The sequence below is a fragment of the Saccoglossus kowalevskii genome, chromosome 7, assembly GCF_978046115.1.
Source record: "Saccoglossus kowalevskii chromosome 7, keSacKowa6.1, whole genome shotgun sequence".
NCBI classification, from domain to species: domain Eukaryota; kingdom Metazoa; phylum Hemichordata; class Enteropneusta; family Harrimaniidae; genus Saccoglossus; species Saccoglossus kowalevskii.
The window spans coordinates 29,859,486-29,875,439 of record NC_140647.1 but is presented as its reverse complement, the minus strand read 5'-3'; the positions used below and the strand labels follow the sequence as shown (position 1 = coordinate 29,875,439).

At 36.0% G+C, this 15,954-nt stretch overlaps 2 protein-coding genes and 2 long non-coding RNA genes across 4 annotated transcripts; 2 read left to right on the top strand and 2 right to left on the bottom strand.

Moving 5' to 3' along the window:
• The first annotated feature begins 1,268 nt into the window (after window positions 1-1,268).
• Window positions 1,269-2,970, top strand: LOC146740922 (uncharacterized). Its single transcript, XR_014930010.1, has 2 exons — window positions 1,269-1,385; window positions 2,714-2,970. It is a non-coding gene; the product is annotated as an uncharacterized LOC146740922 (long non-coding RNA).
• Window positions 2,971-3,149: 179 nt separating this feature from the next.
• LOC102808585 (gamma-aminobutyric acid type B receptor subunit 2-like) lies at window positions 3,150-5,720 on the top strand. Its single transcript, XM_085501903.1, has 4 exons — window positions 3,150-3,248; window positions 4,414-4,557; window positions 5,110-5,298; window positions 5,541-5,720. Exons 1-4 carry the CDS (start codon window positions 3,150-3,152, stop codon window positions 5,718-5,720), a joined length of 612 nt encoding a protein of 203 aa, XP_085358029.1.
• Window positions 5,721-8,328: 2,608 nt separating this feature from the next.
• On the bottom strand, window positions 8,329-12,593 carry LOC144354461 (cation channel sperm-associated protein 4-like). Its single transcript, XM_078010290.2, has 7 exons — window positions 12,525-12,593; window positions 12,238-12,351; window positions 11,078-11,159; window positions 10,614-10,705; window positions 10,079-10,186; window positions 9,664-9,798; window positions 8,329-8,550 (listed from the first exon to the last, which is right to left on the bottom strand). Exons 1-7 carry the CDS (start codon window positions 12,591-12,593, stop codon window positions 8,329-8,331), a joined length of 822 nt encoding a protein of 273 aa, XP_077866416.2.
• Window positions 12,594-14,117: 1,524 nt separating this feature from the next.
• Window positions 14,118-15,118, bottom strand: LOC146740921 (uncharacterized). The gene is made up of 2 exons (XR_014930009.1): window positions 14,789-15,118; window positions 14,118-14,295 (listed from the first exon to the last, which is right to left on the bottom strand). It is a non-coding gene; the product is annotated as an uncharacterized LOC146740921 (long non-coding RNA).
• Window positions 15,119-15,954: the final 836 nt, after the last annotated feature.

The window sequence follows — 15,954 nt, the reverse complement described above, 5'->3', positions numbered from 1 at the left end:
CACAGTTAACTTTTGATATGAAAACCTGTGGAAAGATGGTAATACTATTGTTTCCGCAGTATACCGATGGTTCCAGACCATCAATGTGCGTTTCCATGTAATATCGCATATATAGACTTCTTTTAACTTTGTGGTGCACAGGAATCGTTTTCCTGATGTAACGGTTACCGAATTGTTATGATATACGTAAAAGATTGTTAAGGGAATTATTCCTAAGGTTCATATGTCGCTGAAATCGATAAAGATATCCCTGAAAAACATCAAAATCGCACATCGGCGGCGATGAATTGCAAGGGAAGCCGTGCCCAAGGATTGGCATTCCAATATACAAATGAGACATGGAATACGATAAGAAGCACATGCACAAACATGCTGATGAATATTATCTCAAATTTATGAAATTCGTGTAGTGATTAAGATATTTTTCTCTTCTTAATATCCTCATTGGAGATTTTATTATATTTGTTTCTGGGTAGTGTAATTAAGATGTCAAGTCCAAATATCAACAATCTCATCTGCGTTGGTGGCGGTATGGCGTACGCGTCGGTCATTTTACATGGTTTAGGAAACAATGCCGATTCTGTCAAGACACACGATGCATTGTGCAAGGTTGGTATAACGAACAATGTATCAAATTGTAACAGAAAATGACAGTGTATTTTGTTAAATTACATTAGTATGTATCTGATATCTAAAATGATAGAATTCATTCGTCCGTCCGTCCGTCCGTCCGTTCAAATGCCAACTCTATTTGGAAACAGCGAGTCATGCTCGCGCCATATTGGAACACTGTCTTCCGTTTACATTGGACGCATTGGAAATTGAATCCATCACATATTCACTACCTGAACGCAAAAAGTTCACACAATGAAAAAGTGTTATCTCTCATTAAATTGCTAGCCAGAAAAGTATGTATAAGGTTGTCCCGAGGATACTGCAAAGTATGCACTCAGACCATACGAGTCACAACTATCCCCGCTGTGCGTCAATACGGTAGCCGCCGTGCTTTGCTACTATAGCAACGCAGAGTAATATTGTTATTGGTATTGTATTGTTACTCTCAGTTTTATAATATTAGTGTTGCTATTTTTAGTGATATAATGACTATATTTTGTTACTTTCAGTGATATAATGCCCATATTTTGTTACTTTCAGTGATATAATGCACTGCGTATTATAACTCTTCGTGATATGTTAATTGAAATTCGGTGATATATCGCCCGTGTGTTGTTCCCCTAAGTGATATAATGTCTTGTTATTTTAACTTTTTTTTCTAGATATCGCCATGGGTCTTTTCATTGGGATTCACTATTGGGTTCGGTGCACTGTTCGCAAAGACCTGGAGAGTCCATCGTATATTTACCAGCAAAACCACGAAACGCATTGTGAGTAATAACCACAATACTAGCACATTGCCTTTCCGATCTGTTGTAATCGCCTTTATTTCATACAGAATGTCGTGCGACCATAGTATTTCTCTCACGATTGATTATACACATGAGCTTGTCAACTTATGGCGAGGAAACTCCTCAACCTCACACTTACCAATCAATCTATAGATTTTCTCTATATATACTTGGTGAAGACTCAAAACTTAATGTCATTTTTTTATTTAATTCCACATATAAATAATGTTTGCCCGGGACAATGCACAGACATGATTAGTTTGGGGTTGATATCTTTACCTAATAATTACCTAATTTCCAAACCTATATCTCAAAAAACAATTATTTCTCTTCAGTAATACTTGGTATATAAGTATATAATTGCCTATGGACAATGCTAAATACCTTACTAGTTTTGGAGTAGTATTTGGGCATAGAAATTGCCTAATTTGCATAATAAACATTATTTTAATGTTGTGCATCTCAATTAGCAGATAAATAATAATTGCCAAGTTTTTTGAATAAATGTTTAACATGCCTCCAATATTCTCAGCACACGGGAGTCCCTTCTAAGCATTCTTTGATATGGATTGACGTTGTTTTGATTTGAACACCAAAACTATTGCAATGATCAATAGCATTTAAAGGCGGTAGTCTTCGCGCCACGCATGCGCGAGATATATGTGTCTTATACAAACAAAGATGGCGATTTTTACTGTTGCGTAGATCAACGAGTACAAAGTGGATAGTTACCGAGCTTTAATTAAGTATTTTTTTAGGTGATTGGAAGGTATCGAAAGAGTTACCGCCGGTAATTAGTGTAGGTCGCGCCCAGGTCAGACCTCATACTTGTAATTTTCATTAGAAGAGCGCATTGGATTGTGGGAAAATCAATGTTTATCAACACAAATATCGCACATGCGCAGCGTGACGACTGCCGCCCTTTAAATGAAAAAATGATGCATTGAATCTTGATATTCAAACTGAATCCACATTCGAAGACTCCCCCCCCCCCCACCATTCATGAGTTGACAATCCCTAATAAGTGTACGTGTACTAGGTGTATGCGTGCAAGTGTGTCGATTAAAGCGGGGGGTCGTCCCCTGCGCATGCGTCAGATGGCCATAGCGTGTCATTGTTTACAAACATGCGTTTACCCATGAGCCTTTGCGTTTTGGCCTGTGTTGTTATCGTCGCCTGGGATTCAATTCCCGCGCGTGCGCAGGTGACGACCCTCCCACTTTAACATTTTTTAAATGTTTTTTTTTTTTTATTTTGCTAAATTATGATGTTATGTTTGTTTTAACTATAACTTAATAATTTCACAGAATATACTGGATTGGAATCTATTTTTATTCGTGGGAATCTTAGTGTTTATTGATGTTATAATACTCACAGTTTGGACCACTGTGGACCCCGTTACTACTAACACAGTATCCATGGTTACACGGGTGAGATATTTCTCGTTAGTCTATTAATGGTGGTTTGCTTAAAGGCCTTCGTGGAGTGTTGTGGGCAGAATTGTGGGGGGATGTGGCTAACCTTTTTAAAAAATGTCAAGACATTGCATTAATGAAGAAAGAAAGCCTGCTTATTAACAGGCAGAAAAAGGTAGTTTATTTACCGTCATTTTAGCATAACTGACTAGCGAGAGTGTATTTCCAGGTGTTTTTACGTTTCTGCCCTCGAATCTATTTATGTTTTCAACGAAACCTTGACCATTTCACAAGTATATTAATATATATCGGACATTCAATCAGTACTATGGCATTCAAAGTTGTACATTCCCGAAGATGGAAGGTTTACAATATCCTAAAAGTGAAATATGCATATTTACTGGTTCCTTTGTCATGGGGATTACATGTATGCTGATTGGATGAATTATGGTCGCCTAGGTTCTTTACATAGACAGGGTAGCAATTTAAGGTAGAATAGAAATACCTAAAAAAAATATTCATTTTTCAATAAAATGCACTCCCGGGCAATATAAGGATAATGAATTTAAAAAGTTGGTGATCACCAGCTTAATTTATGAAAAAATTATTATTGTATTTTAGTGAATAGTGGTCATTTTGACAGTAATATGACGTTTTTACCTTTGGTTCCTATGGCAGAGATAATATGCCATATCTCAAATTTCAGTTTTATGACAATTACATATTGCAAATAATGAGATACTTTTTGATGTCTTCAATTATTTCACAAATCTGGGTTTTAAAAAGTATTAAAAAATACATTTTACTTTTAACATTGCGCTCTGTGTAACTGTTCTAAAAATATTGGGACAAGTTTCTCAAAATACGTGCTATATCATGGTGCCATTAGCTTCCTGATTTTACAAAATAAACCAACTAATATTGTCATGCGATTTAAGGCCAATTTTGCAAAAGTTATGAGTAGGCTTCTACCTTAAATACTTGTGCAATCAACTTTCAGTAAACCTGCCAAGTTTTTAGCTATATTTAATTATGCAAATTGTATGCAAATGCATAAATTAGGTCATCAAAACAATAACATTTTCTAATTTTTAAGTGATTAAACCAATGATTTTCTTGAACTGGATATCAAAAACAAAGAGAAATGAATGTAGATTAGAAAAAGCATAGGTTTCATCTTTGAATGCACATTAGATGTTTTGAACCATTGTAATAAATACAGTGTTATCGACTTGGAAGTTTAATCAGAGAGGAACACAGTACATTTCATATACATTAAATGCGCGCCCCCCGTGACAAAAATGTGGCAAACAATGTCGTACAAATAGGCAACTCTGGTTGTGTAATAATTGGTCAATTTGAATATATCAAATCTTGAAAAACAGTGTTTGTTATTGACGGCTGTGCACAGATTTAAAAAAATACCGTGTGCCTCATATCTACTTACGTCATATAAGTGATTCACAGTTAAAGGTGTGTCTCGTAGGAACGGGATATTTATGATTCCTAAAAATAAATAATTATGAATTACTGTTACAAAGATATTCTCAATTAATACAGATATGTTTAATGATGAGTTCTATAATTAACAGGTGGACGAAGAGCAAGACGCTTTAATATTCCCCGTACTGCGCAAATGTTACTCAGAAAACGAAGTCATATGGCTAGGACTATCATGCGGTTATAAAGGAATCATCTTGTTATTTGGAGTGTTTCTAGCCTGGGAAACAAGGAAGGTATACCTCATAGCACTACTAGCTTACTCTAATGTTACCAATTATACATCAAGGTCAAAAGTAGTAACGTGTATTGGGGCTTGTTCGGCATCAGTCTGATTAAAATATTTTTGGGCTTTTTTCTTCTTCTTTTAATTGATTATTTTCGTTTATGACATTTCAAATAACCTAGTCTACCAATCAGAGACGATGATTATGCCATGGCTGTATATAAAGCTTCCTCTGATTGGCTATTTAAATTGAGATCTTCTATGAAGGTTGCTCAGATCGTTAGGTTTTTTGCGATAAGACAATTACAAAGAATTTCATTCAAAGAAATATTTGAAAAAAACGAACATCGAACAAAATGTGAACAAAAAAAAATTAAATCTGATTTTTACTCTCAATTTACAATTATGTATCCGTGATGTAAACGCGCTGCTACTGTTAATAAACAAAAGTTTATAACAAAATATGTCTGTGGCGTTGCTGTGATATTATGCAAATGCCAAACGACTATTGTATCTGTCTCACTAACATGCATTTCGTGTTTAACGTCATCTTTATTCCAAGGTTAAATATGAAGCCTTGAACGACTCTCACTACATCGGAGCTTCAGTGTACTGTGTTTTACTTTTATCCATCATTGGAATCATGCAAATGATATTCCTGAAGGATTCCCCTAGTTTGGAATATGCCTTGTCTGCCGCTTGTATTATCACTTGTACAACTTCAATACTGTGCGTGGTATTTCTACCTAAGGTAGGAATATAAATATTGTTTTACCGATTTACGTATTCAAGACAGAATATTAAATATAGTGCCCGTATGTAGATTGTCAAATATAGTGTTTCATATATTTTGCCATTGCACAGCGACCTTGTTGATGAAGTTAAGAAACTTTGATAAAAATAAAAACGCCCCCTCCTCCCCATTTTTTTAAATGATTGTTCGACCAGATTTACTTAGGCAACAACATTATAATAACATCATTATGTTTACAGATGAAACAGTTGCGTGGTGGATCCAGTGACGTCTTCCCGACGAACGTGAACACAGAACAGCTGCATACCAACGGTACATTTCAGACAACCAACCATCCTCCTTTCAAGCACTCGATCGGAACTTGTGAAGACATCGAAGAGGAATTCAAACGTTTAAAGAACCAATTAGAGTCGCATTAAATAATGGTCATTAGTGTTCATGTAAGAGTCAGAAAAAACTTGGAGGCAAAAGTTCACAGTTTCTACTTGTACGTGTTTGTTCACGTATTATAAATGGGTCATGCCCCAGGGTCATGTACGTCTCCCGACCTCCGTCAGGAGTATTGTTTCATCTAGATTAACTGTATTTGTGGATTCAAGCTCGGTGATAACGTGCTGTACTTACAACCAGGAAAGACATTGATAATTTGAAAATGGTGTCTTACAATTTAAAATATCGAAAAGTATGTGTATCCAATTCCCCGTGAATAGCCATTTAACAAGATACTCGTATGGTCATTATCAAACAACACTTACTACAAATGTATAACGCGCAATGATGGCAATTATGTGTGACATAATCAATTATCGTGCTAACGTGTTATCCACCTATCTCTATTGTTTAAGATCACGTATTACTGCAGTGTTCCAAATGAAAAAGTCACGTGGTTGGTGTTATATTTTCCTTGTAGTCGGCACTACGTTAATTACAATTGCATATAAATAGAAGAGCAAAACTGTGTAAATAAATAAATATTATTCATTCGAATTGTTTGCATTAGTTCCAACGCATTTTACTGCAAAACATATTACAATATTGTCCCCCAAATTATGTTCAAAAATTTCAGATCTTTTTATAAAAACTTTGTACTTCAATGTGATATATATATATGCGAGTATGTCGATGTTATCTATCCCTTGAAAGCTCTTCCTCGTGGTTCTCGCTAAAGACGGTAGTAATGAGGCAGCGAAAAGTCACGATGTTTTGATTCCGCTGGAAAACAAGAGTGGCAGCAGATGATGTTACCCCCCCCCCCCATCCCGCGGCTTCAGTTAATATCTCTAATTTTCATTCTTCAAATTCCTTCACTGTTTTTAACACAGCGTACTTCTCTATGTCTTTTAGGACTTTGTTTCCGACTGCTTGCATTTGTGTTTGATGCTCTGATTTTAAAATAAAAACTTTAATAAGTTGTTTATACTCACAGAATATTATATTATTACTAAATTATTCGAATTTATACATAAAACTGTAAATAAAAGTGTTGAATGTTTAAATCACGTCCAAGTGTAATTCTTTTCCCGCAGTACAGCAAGAAGCGTGTGAATAAGAATGTATCGCCCGAATTTATGCCTTGTCTCATTTGGCCTTAGATACAAAAAAAGTGCCAATAGTGAATACTTAACTAACTCATTTAAGTATGCAAGAACAAGAACGTCTTTCTCGAAAATACCAGATTGCCACATATAATGGTTCACAATAATTTCGTTATATATCAGTCTGCGTCGCAGTCGACGAATGGGAATATCGAACATAAAAAAAATCGATATACAAGAAAGTAAATTCTTTTTATCGGGTTAACCTCTAAATGTGACGGAAATAGAAACACGTCACTAAACACAAATGATTGCGTAAGCACGAATCTCGTAAAATATGTTTTTTGATGTTTTATCTTATTAAATTGTGACTACGAGTATGGCGAGAGTGGTGCAAAGTATGCACTCAGGCAGTACGCCCCGCTGAGCGTCGCTGCGACGTATCAGCCGATACTATTGTCGCACTGCCGTTAGTAAGCACTTTGCCGTAATCTCGTCATAATCTCGTAGTCTTTTGACACATAACCTTCAAGGCGATATTTGATATATTTTCCGACAAGCGTTGAAACACGTTTCATTATTGACCCCTGAACAAAAATATGTAACACTTGAAATATTTATTTTGTTGCCGTGTTCGTATATCAAACATGTAATACTATATATTAAATATATTATGAGTTTGGGGTGATATCAGTAATCGTATATGTTTTGAATTTTGCGCAGTTGGCGGGAAATATACGACCAAAAATTATTTTGTATAATATCTAACACGACGCGTTACGACTACGTTTTGGCGTTTCAAATTCCGAACCGTCCACCGCAAAATTGCATGATGTAACAGTATTCTATTAACTACTTCGGTTACGGTTACTTTGTCTTGCTAGCTGGAAGCTTTCCCATTATTTGGACTGAGATAAACGCAAATAGTTTCTTGAAAAAAATACCGTAGATCAAAATTCAAATACGAAATATGCTTTTGGAATAGATGAGCTTTGAGTTTGGATTTGGATTTAATACTTTCCGTACCGTAGTGATAAGTTGTGACTGGTGAGAGCGTCTTGCATACTTTCTAGCGTTTATCAAGCAAGTGCTACGATTACGTCATTACAAAAAGAAGAGACTTGCCGGAAAATAAGTATCGGAACTAGGTTCCTTGTCCTAACGCGAAGAAATAATACACAAAAACAAAATGATAGGGGAAAAAAACAAGATGGCGGTATGCTCTGTGTTTATTCAATTAAATCAAAAATAGTTTCACAACTTTGACTGAGTACGTTCTTTACCAGAGGTTGTCTTGAAAACTACACACCATCAATACGTTTGTCAGCTCAGTACTAATCCCGCCCGCATGTATTGACAATAATTGGCCCAGGAAAGAAGGTACAGGTAAGAAGTCTTCGTTAAAAACGGAAAGCTCATCGAAGCGTTGAATACAAATGGCGATAATCATCATGGAGTCTCAAAAGACTCATTTGACCGCTGAAGGCTTTTTCTAGGCATCGTCCTCATCGAACTTCTGTTTTAACTTTTGTTCCATCTGAGCGAATTTCGCCCTGTTGATGTAGCCACGGCTTCTGCTTGGCATCGGACCATGCATAGTCTTATCGATGACCTGCGCACTCTGTTGGATTATTGTTCCGATGTTTGCTGACTTTGAGGTTATGTAGTTGCTTTTCTCCATTGCCATCAAGTTCGACAAAATGTCGCCACGTTTCTGCAGATACAATGACAGATAAATTGTTATGGGTAGCAGGTAAAAAAGAAAGAAACGTTCGCTTCACGTATTTCTTAATGAATCGGTGGAGGGAAAATGTGTTCAGTTTTAACACCTGTTTATTTAGTCTACACAGTTTTTGATTTACCTGATAGGTTTTACCGAAACTTCGACTTGAATCGTCACATTATTACTTGGATTCTGAGAACGACGAATTTAGAATTCTAAATAACTCCAAAAAAGCACCCCTAAAACCGCGTTTTAAACACGATGATGGTACGACGTCACGCGGAGAGTGGCCCCGCTGGATTTGGACACTATCATTGAGAGGTCATTAAGGATCTGCCTGGATTTGTGCCGGTGTATTAAACACAATATTTTGTATAAGGGATGTTAGTCTTTATTTGAGAGGTCACAAATGAATGTCACGTGATTTTACAATGCATTATGGGATATCCGAAGGATGTAGAACTGTATATTGTGGACATTTACATCGTTAATTGTGTATAGATCTATTGCAAATACACACTTACTAAAGATTTTGATTAACTATTCATGGGTCACACGACCTTATTAATTATGCACATATCTAATTCCCAGAAATTAGATTGCAAATAAATACTACAAACCGGAGGTTGCCCACGAAGATAAGAAAATTCAGATAAACTACAAAGTGGTCACGTGGCTTCATAAATTATGTACATGGCAAAACTTCAAAAGATTAATGAAGATGCGCTTTTATTGACTGGATGTTTTCCTCGTGGTTGAGGTAATTCGAATAAAAAATAGCTAATCATGTGACTTCATTAATTACGCACATATCTCATTCTTAGAAATATATTGCAGACACTTATCAACTGAATATTGTACACACAAATGTTTTGATTTTAGGTATAGTTTATTTCGGCATTTCCCCTGTAATTCGATATTTTGTTTTTCTTATATACAGTCTGGGCGTGTACAGTAAACGATGTTAGTCTTTGTGGAGAGAGTTCAAATATATCTATTGCGAACACGGTGCGATGCGACGTCTGTCATTGTGCATGAGTATTCCGATTTTGAAATCCTAAATTTCTGCCAAGATGTGTGGATACTAGTTATGGCTCTACTTACCCCTATGAGATCGATGGGAATGGGTGTGGAAGTAGTGGTATTATCCGGTTGAGAATCAGACGATTCGTTATCTGAATCAGAGTTGTGATCTTCATCAATGGCCTGCATATTCAAATCCCAAATGACTTCAAAAATCTAGGACCGAGATAACAAGCGCAAAAAGGCATGTGAATTGAAACTGACATCAAAAGAGAACATGCCAGGTAGGCCAATCAGCATGCGTCGATAACTAATAAATCGGCAAATAGTATGCATGTTGTAATAAACAATTCATGTTTTCAAAATATGGATTGACAAATGTGATGTCTCTTCTCCGATAAATGGATTTCGTTTTCCCTAGTCCTTAAAATACTCGTTTTACTTGAAAAATTCAAAGTCAAATTGATATGATAATCAATGCATGCATTTATCTCACCTGGTCCAATTCATTACGTAGTTGCTTATATTTAACCAGATTATCCTCTATGGCTGAGAGAGCCAGTAAAAAGTTCTCATACTTCTCATGGGTGAGATGTGAAAAGTCCTGCATTATGATAGGTTCATAAAACAATTAGCATATCTCATTGTTGTTACAAGCATTGTGATTGGCCAAGTTAACGTGATATTAGTGGTTATCATGATGATATAATTTTGCCTAACACATCTCCTGAATCGTCACAGATTCGATTTCATCATAGATATGCAACTTATATGCAAAAGTTTTGCCAACTAAACTCGCAGTAAGGAAACTAGAATCCTAGTAGTGAAATATGCTGTTGCAGTTGTGCTGTCAGAAAATTTCAGCGATACGATTTGTCATTGGGTGAACAGATTATAATGAGGGATGACAAGTTGGAATTGATTTGCATAATGCAAATCAGTTTTTGTACTATATATATACACAGCAAAGTTGACCGATTGGAAAACTAATAAATTGCACATCGTGTGAAATGAGTAAAATCAACACGTACCCCGTAATGGAGAGGGTTCTGCATTGATAACTCGACGCAGTCTACAACGTCCTGGACGCTTATGACAGGCACGTTTTTCTCTTGCACAGTATCTAGTGTATGTAAAAGACACGCTATTTTCACTTGGGGAGATTTTCATTAATTTAAGAATTGCAGCACGGATATACTTTACACAGTGTTAACTATATTAAATTACAGTGGTTAAGACGATAATTACAATCAAAGAAACGCTATATACGTTTTTGAAGCCCGATGCTTGAACGTTTCACGTGTATTCAATGGAACTCTGTTAGCTTTGTACATTAGATGACAATAGCTCGAATTGCTTTAATCACACCTTGGATTGCTGTCACATTTTTTTTCTGTGATTACGTATGAAAAGATACTCGCTTCGAGATTAAATGCGTATGTACTATTGATCTATATAATTTGTCGAGTCGTTATTTGTCTTGTCTTACGCTCACCGGTTTTTACTTTAGGGCTTTCGGTGGCTAGCGTATCTTCGCGCATTTTCTTTTCTTCTTTTACTTCCTTCATAGCTTTATCCTTGAGGACGAATCAATACGTGTAAAGAGTATCAACACACGACACGAAAACAACATAGGACTCGAGTTTCACTTTACTTCATTGAAATTTCGACATACTATATATGCTTTGACGTAAAATGAGCTATAGAATATGTATAATATAGAATATTTAATAGTATGACCGGGGGGTTCTCAAATATTACTGTCAATGCATGACGAGTTTATAATAGTAAAAAGTATAATTGTATCGCTTATCAGTTGTATGGCAAATTCATGATTGGGCCGAGTCTTGGATATGATATCGAGATCGACTGATATGATATGTAGATAGTATCGGTAAATAAAAATACAAAATACACTATAATTCTGAATGTGAAATAAAAAGGGGGTTAACGAGGAGATTGTTGACAATTTTCTTTGCTAGTTTCCAATAAATAATTTGTTTGAAAATGTATGCTTTCTTATTTATTGAATCGAACAAAACTCAAACGAATCTCAACTTGTTTCTTAAAGTTACATTACGTAAACAGTGACAACAAATCATAATACCCAAAGTAATAACAAAAAACTATGCCAGACTGAATCGAATATATCTAAATCGCGAATGTCAGAAAAAAAACTGTATAAAACATTAAAACGCCTATATTGACATGGTTCAGATTGGCGTAAAAGTTGTCTGAATAGGTTCCTTTGCCGATTGTTCGGCAGATTTGCAGTTATCGACAAGATGCTACATCAATAACTGAGCATGTTTTTGTCAACGTTGCTCGTTCATATAAAACGGGATTTCAATAGTAAACACTATTATACCTTCTGGGTATGGCAGCCAATTGGAACTGTGAATTCACATGAAAGTGTATCCGAATTTCTAATATATATTTGATAGCTACATTTTTAAAAATGTACAATTTAGTCAGCTTCCAGTTTTACAATTGCTTACTTTTATATAAAAACGGGCGGGGTTCTCTCCGTAATCGACAGATAAGTCCCTGCCCTTTGTAATCGTTAATGAGCGTATGTGAGTAGACATCTCCGTAGGTACCCATCATGTAATCAATCAATCAATCAATCAATAACGATGCGATAACACCACTTACCAGATTGGTAACCATAACAGCAACAACCAAGTTAGCAAAAACGAACGCACCAATCAAAATACAGATAAAGAAATAAACTCCACCGACAATCGTGAAGTATGCGTCGCCTTCGCTCTGTTGAATATACCATTAGTTGAAATGAAACATTGGAAAAACATGTGCAGGACTTCGTTTATTCTACATTTCGGGGGGGGGGGGTCTGTCATAATTATGTACACATTTATTTATTTATAAATAAATTTATTATATAAATCAATATATCAGCATCACGAAAAATATGTCTTTACCTTTGTCTTGAAATCACTGAAAATACCCATCCAACCATCTTGGGTTACGCATATGAATAAAGAATACATTGCTGCAAATATACAAGATGATAGAAAGTTCAAAGTGAAAACGTTCATGTAAATACACAAGTCGGATCTAGAGTATGATGCACATCTCAGCGAAAAAAAATATAAGTGGAAATTCGATTAGCAGCCGATATTATTTCATTGGGAAGCTGTTCTGAGGCATTTTTTCCAATGGTTCACAATGACAAGTTGCATTGCCGGGAGCACGTTCACATTTCTGAAGACATTCTCATACCGTACTTCGAGTGAATATATCAGATGTCTATTTGAGTAGTTGTTTAGTACTTACTTGAGTTTTAAGAAAATACAGTAACCGTTTATAGATATTTAGAGTGATTACTCAAAAGATAGACGGTGCCCGAGAAACAGTGACCCTGTGACATTATTTACTGATTGAGTGAATGAGTGAACGGATAAAAGGGTGGTATGGAAATTGTTGAGGGCACTCCGTCACCGTTCCTCTTCAGTAGTTACAGCCCGAGGAGTAGACATGTACACCGTCTTTGAATGAGCATTTGTTCAACAAAGTGTGTTAACATGTTGATTGCATCCGTCAAACGTCAAACTACTAGTATGTCGGTTTCGATAAGAAATTAACAACTTTTGGGTAAAATATTTATCGGATGGGAAAATTAATTAAATCGTTTCTAACTATTAACGTTACAGAAAAAGAGAAAGACCTGCATATGATTACGTCACATATATTCAAATTCGTAAAACTAAGTTACATCAGCTGCTGCTGGCCTGTCACAATGACGTCACTGCTACATCATGTGTCACTCACCAGTTCCCATATTTCCGAAATGCATAGGCAGGTCATTGCCGAACAGAGAAACTCCAGCGGCGCTTAAAACCACCATGATAACCACCAATAGCAGACTGATATTCAGCATATCTGTTAAATACAAAATAATTATTAAACAAGGGTGTCCTCGTGTCGATTTTAGAAGATTTCGAACAATTCGTGGATTGTGCCCTCTATCGTCATGTCGTCATCGAGACTTTACTAAGCTACGACAGTATGTTAATAGTTTGCTAGAACCAAATACACTTCAGAAAAATAGAAACAAAACATACGATCAAAAAAACAGACATATTTCACACCGTTATTATCTTGTGAATGTGTGAGTTTAAACGTCCGAACGCACCTAATTTTACAGCGGCGCCAATGAGTTCATTAATACCTGGGGTTACTCAACACTACAATCTGATTAAAATCTGATGTAGTGTACGGGCTTTAATTATTTTGGCTATAAACTTATTTTAATTTTATTTTTTATTACTTTTGTTATTAATGCCTTTTTATTTTATTATTTTACTTTGATTTTGATTTTTTTTAATTCCGCCCTACATACATCTGATCCGACGCCTACGTAAGTCCCGTTCAAATCTCGCGTAAGTAACAGCCAATCACAGGCCCCCTTTTATAGAGTCTGTCGGTTGCTTACTTTTCAGTGTAGCGATACTCTACGGGCAATCTTTCTGTACATTATATTTTGCCCACTTGAATAAACCATTAATAGAAAATTGCTAGTATATTTTTATTTACAAAAGAAATTCCACAGCATTTTCCAATTTTTGTCATTACATTGAATATTTTGTTCACTTCCAACAAATGTGTACACTTCCTGATACATCTTCGCCAGCCAAGGTTCGTTTATTCAGTCATCGCTTCAATTTTACATCAAACACTGAGCATAATTATCTAGAATGGAAGCAAAAAAAAAAGTAAATCGTAATGATTAGAACACTGTAAACAGCTATAGTAAACAATGCAAATTTTAAATTGTATAACGGTCACCGGCCCACGGCATCGACGCAGAAAATTGGAGCAATAAAATATTTCCTGATCAATTGCGATGTGTTCCAAATAAAAAATATTTTATTCCAGTCCAAATCAGCTCAATTACTTTGATAAAGAGTTATTGTATAATGTACAAAATGTTGATACATTTTGATGAATATTTACAGCTACGGCTTCAATACCGTAGACGGTTTTGACCCGATCGTCAACAAAACATCACCCGTCTCCAGGGCAAGCGACTGGAAAAAGACACCGGTGTTCGGTCGAACCGGTGGAAACAAAATCGTCACTCCCAGAATAACTACGCAAAGTAACGATCTAAACTCGAACCATTCGAGCCACAATATAAACATAAAAAAATGACTTTCGTTGCATTTGACAATGATAAACTTACCGAAAAGCCATGTTCTTCTCGGTCCTAACGTCGGTATAATCCGCCATTTTATGTTTGAGTGTGTTTGCCACCTGACTCTGCCCAGTGACGTCATCATGTGCGCTATAGAAGAAGGTCTGTGATTCGTTGACTAAAATCGTCGACAGTGGGTCTCGTTGAAATCTCGTTACATAGGCATCGGCTCAGATGTATGTAGGGCGGAATTTTAAAAAAATCACAAAATCAAAATCAAAGTAAAATAATAAAATAAAAAGGCATTAATAACAAAAGTAATAAAACATAAAATTAAAATAAGTTTATAGCCAAAATAATTAAAGCCCGTACACTACATCAGATTTTAATCAGATTGCTCAACACTAGGGAGTTGATTTGTAAATTATGTTATGTCAAGTGGACTCATATCATATTTTATTGTAACCAGGCGTGACGTTTTGAAAACAACGTTTTACCCGCATCTGGCGAGTAGCCGTACTCACGAATATACGTTAAAGCGGGAGGGTCGTCACCTGCGCACGCGCGAGATTGAGTCCCAAGCGACGATAACAACACACGTTAAAAACGCAAAGTCTCATGGGTAGACGCTTGTTTGTGAACAATGACACGCTATGGCCATCTGACGCATGCGCAGGTGACGACTCCCCGCTGTAATATATCGATACAAAGTTTAGACAAGTTCAAGTGTAGACTTTTTCCAAACAACTAAAAAAACATAGCTTAGCGTTTTGCGTAATCCCGAAATAAAGCAAAAACAGAGTTTATCGTGCGCCAGTTTGAAATCTGTGCCTCACACCTTTTTTTGCAATTTTGCGCACAAGTGCGCCACGCACGGTAAAATAGCTTATAGGGAGGTGTTTTGACGATCCAATACACGTTTAATGTTTGAGATGCTAAATTCGAGTTAAAGACATCGAGTTACGAAAATGACGGACCACGCTCACTTTTGCAGAACCACGCCCAAATTTTAACTTGGTCTTTAATTAACAGTTAAGGTAGAAACCTAGTCATAATTTTCGACAAAATTGGTCATAAATCGCACGACAATGTTTATTATATACAATCATGAAGCTAATGTCCCATTGCGCAATGAAATAGCATTATTTTGTGTTACAGTTGAGCTTTTTGAGAAAAGTGTTCTAATATTTCTTGAAAATTGTTATTTTTAGAAC

Excerpts from the sequence above, each read along its gene's own strand:
- LOC102808585 (XM_085501903.1), top strand. The coding sequence starts at position 3,150 with ATGGCATTCAAAGTTGTACATTCCCGAAGATGGAAGGTTTACAATATC. Across the intron at positions 3,249-4,413 it reads CTTTGTCATGGGGATTACAT|GTGGACGAAGAGCAAGACGC; the intron begins GTATGCTGATTG and ends TATAATTAACAG. Across the intron at positions 5,299-5,540 it reads GCGTGGTATTTCTACCTAAG|ATGAAACAGTTGCGTGGTGG; the intron begins GTAGGAATATAA and ends TTATGTTTACAG.
- LOC144354461 (XM_078010290.2), bottom strand. The coding sequence starts at position 12,593 with ATGTATTCTTTATTCATATGCGTAACCCAAGATGGTTGGATGGGTATT. Across the intron at positions 12,352-12,524 it reads TCAGTGATTTCAAGACAAAG|AGCGAAGGCGACGCATACTT; the intron begins GTAAAGACATAT and ends TATATTCAACAG. Across the intron at positions 9,799-10,078 it reads TACGTAATGAATTGGACCAG|ATTTTTGAAGTCATTTGGGA; the intron begins GTGAGATAAATG and ends TCTCGGTCCTAG.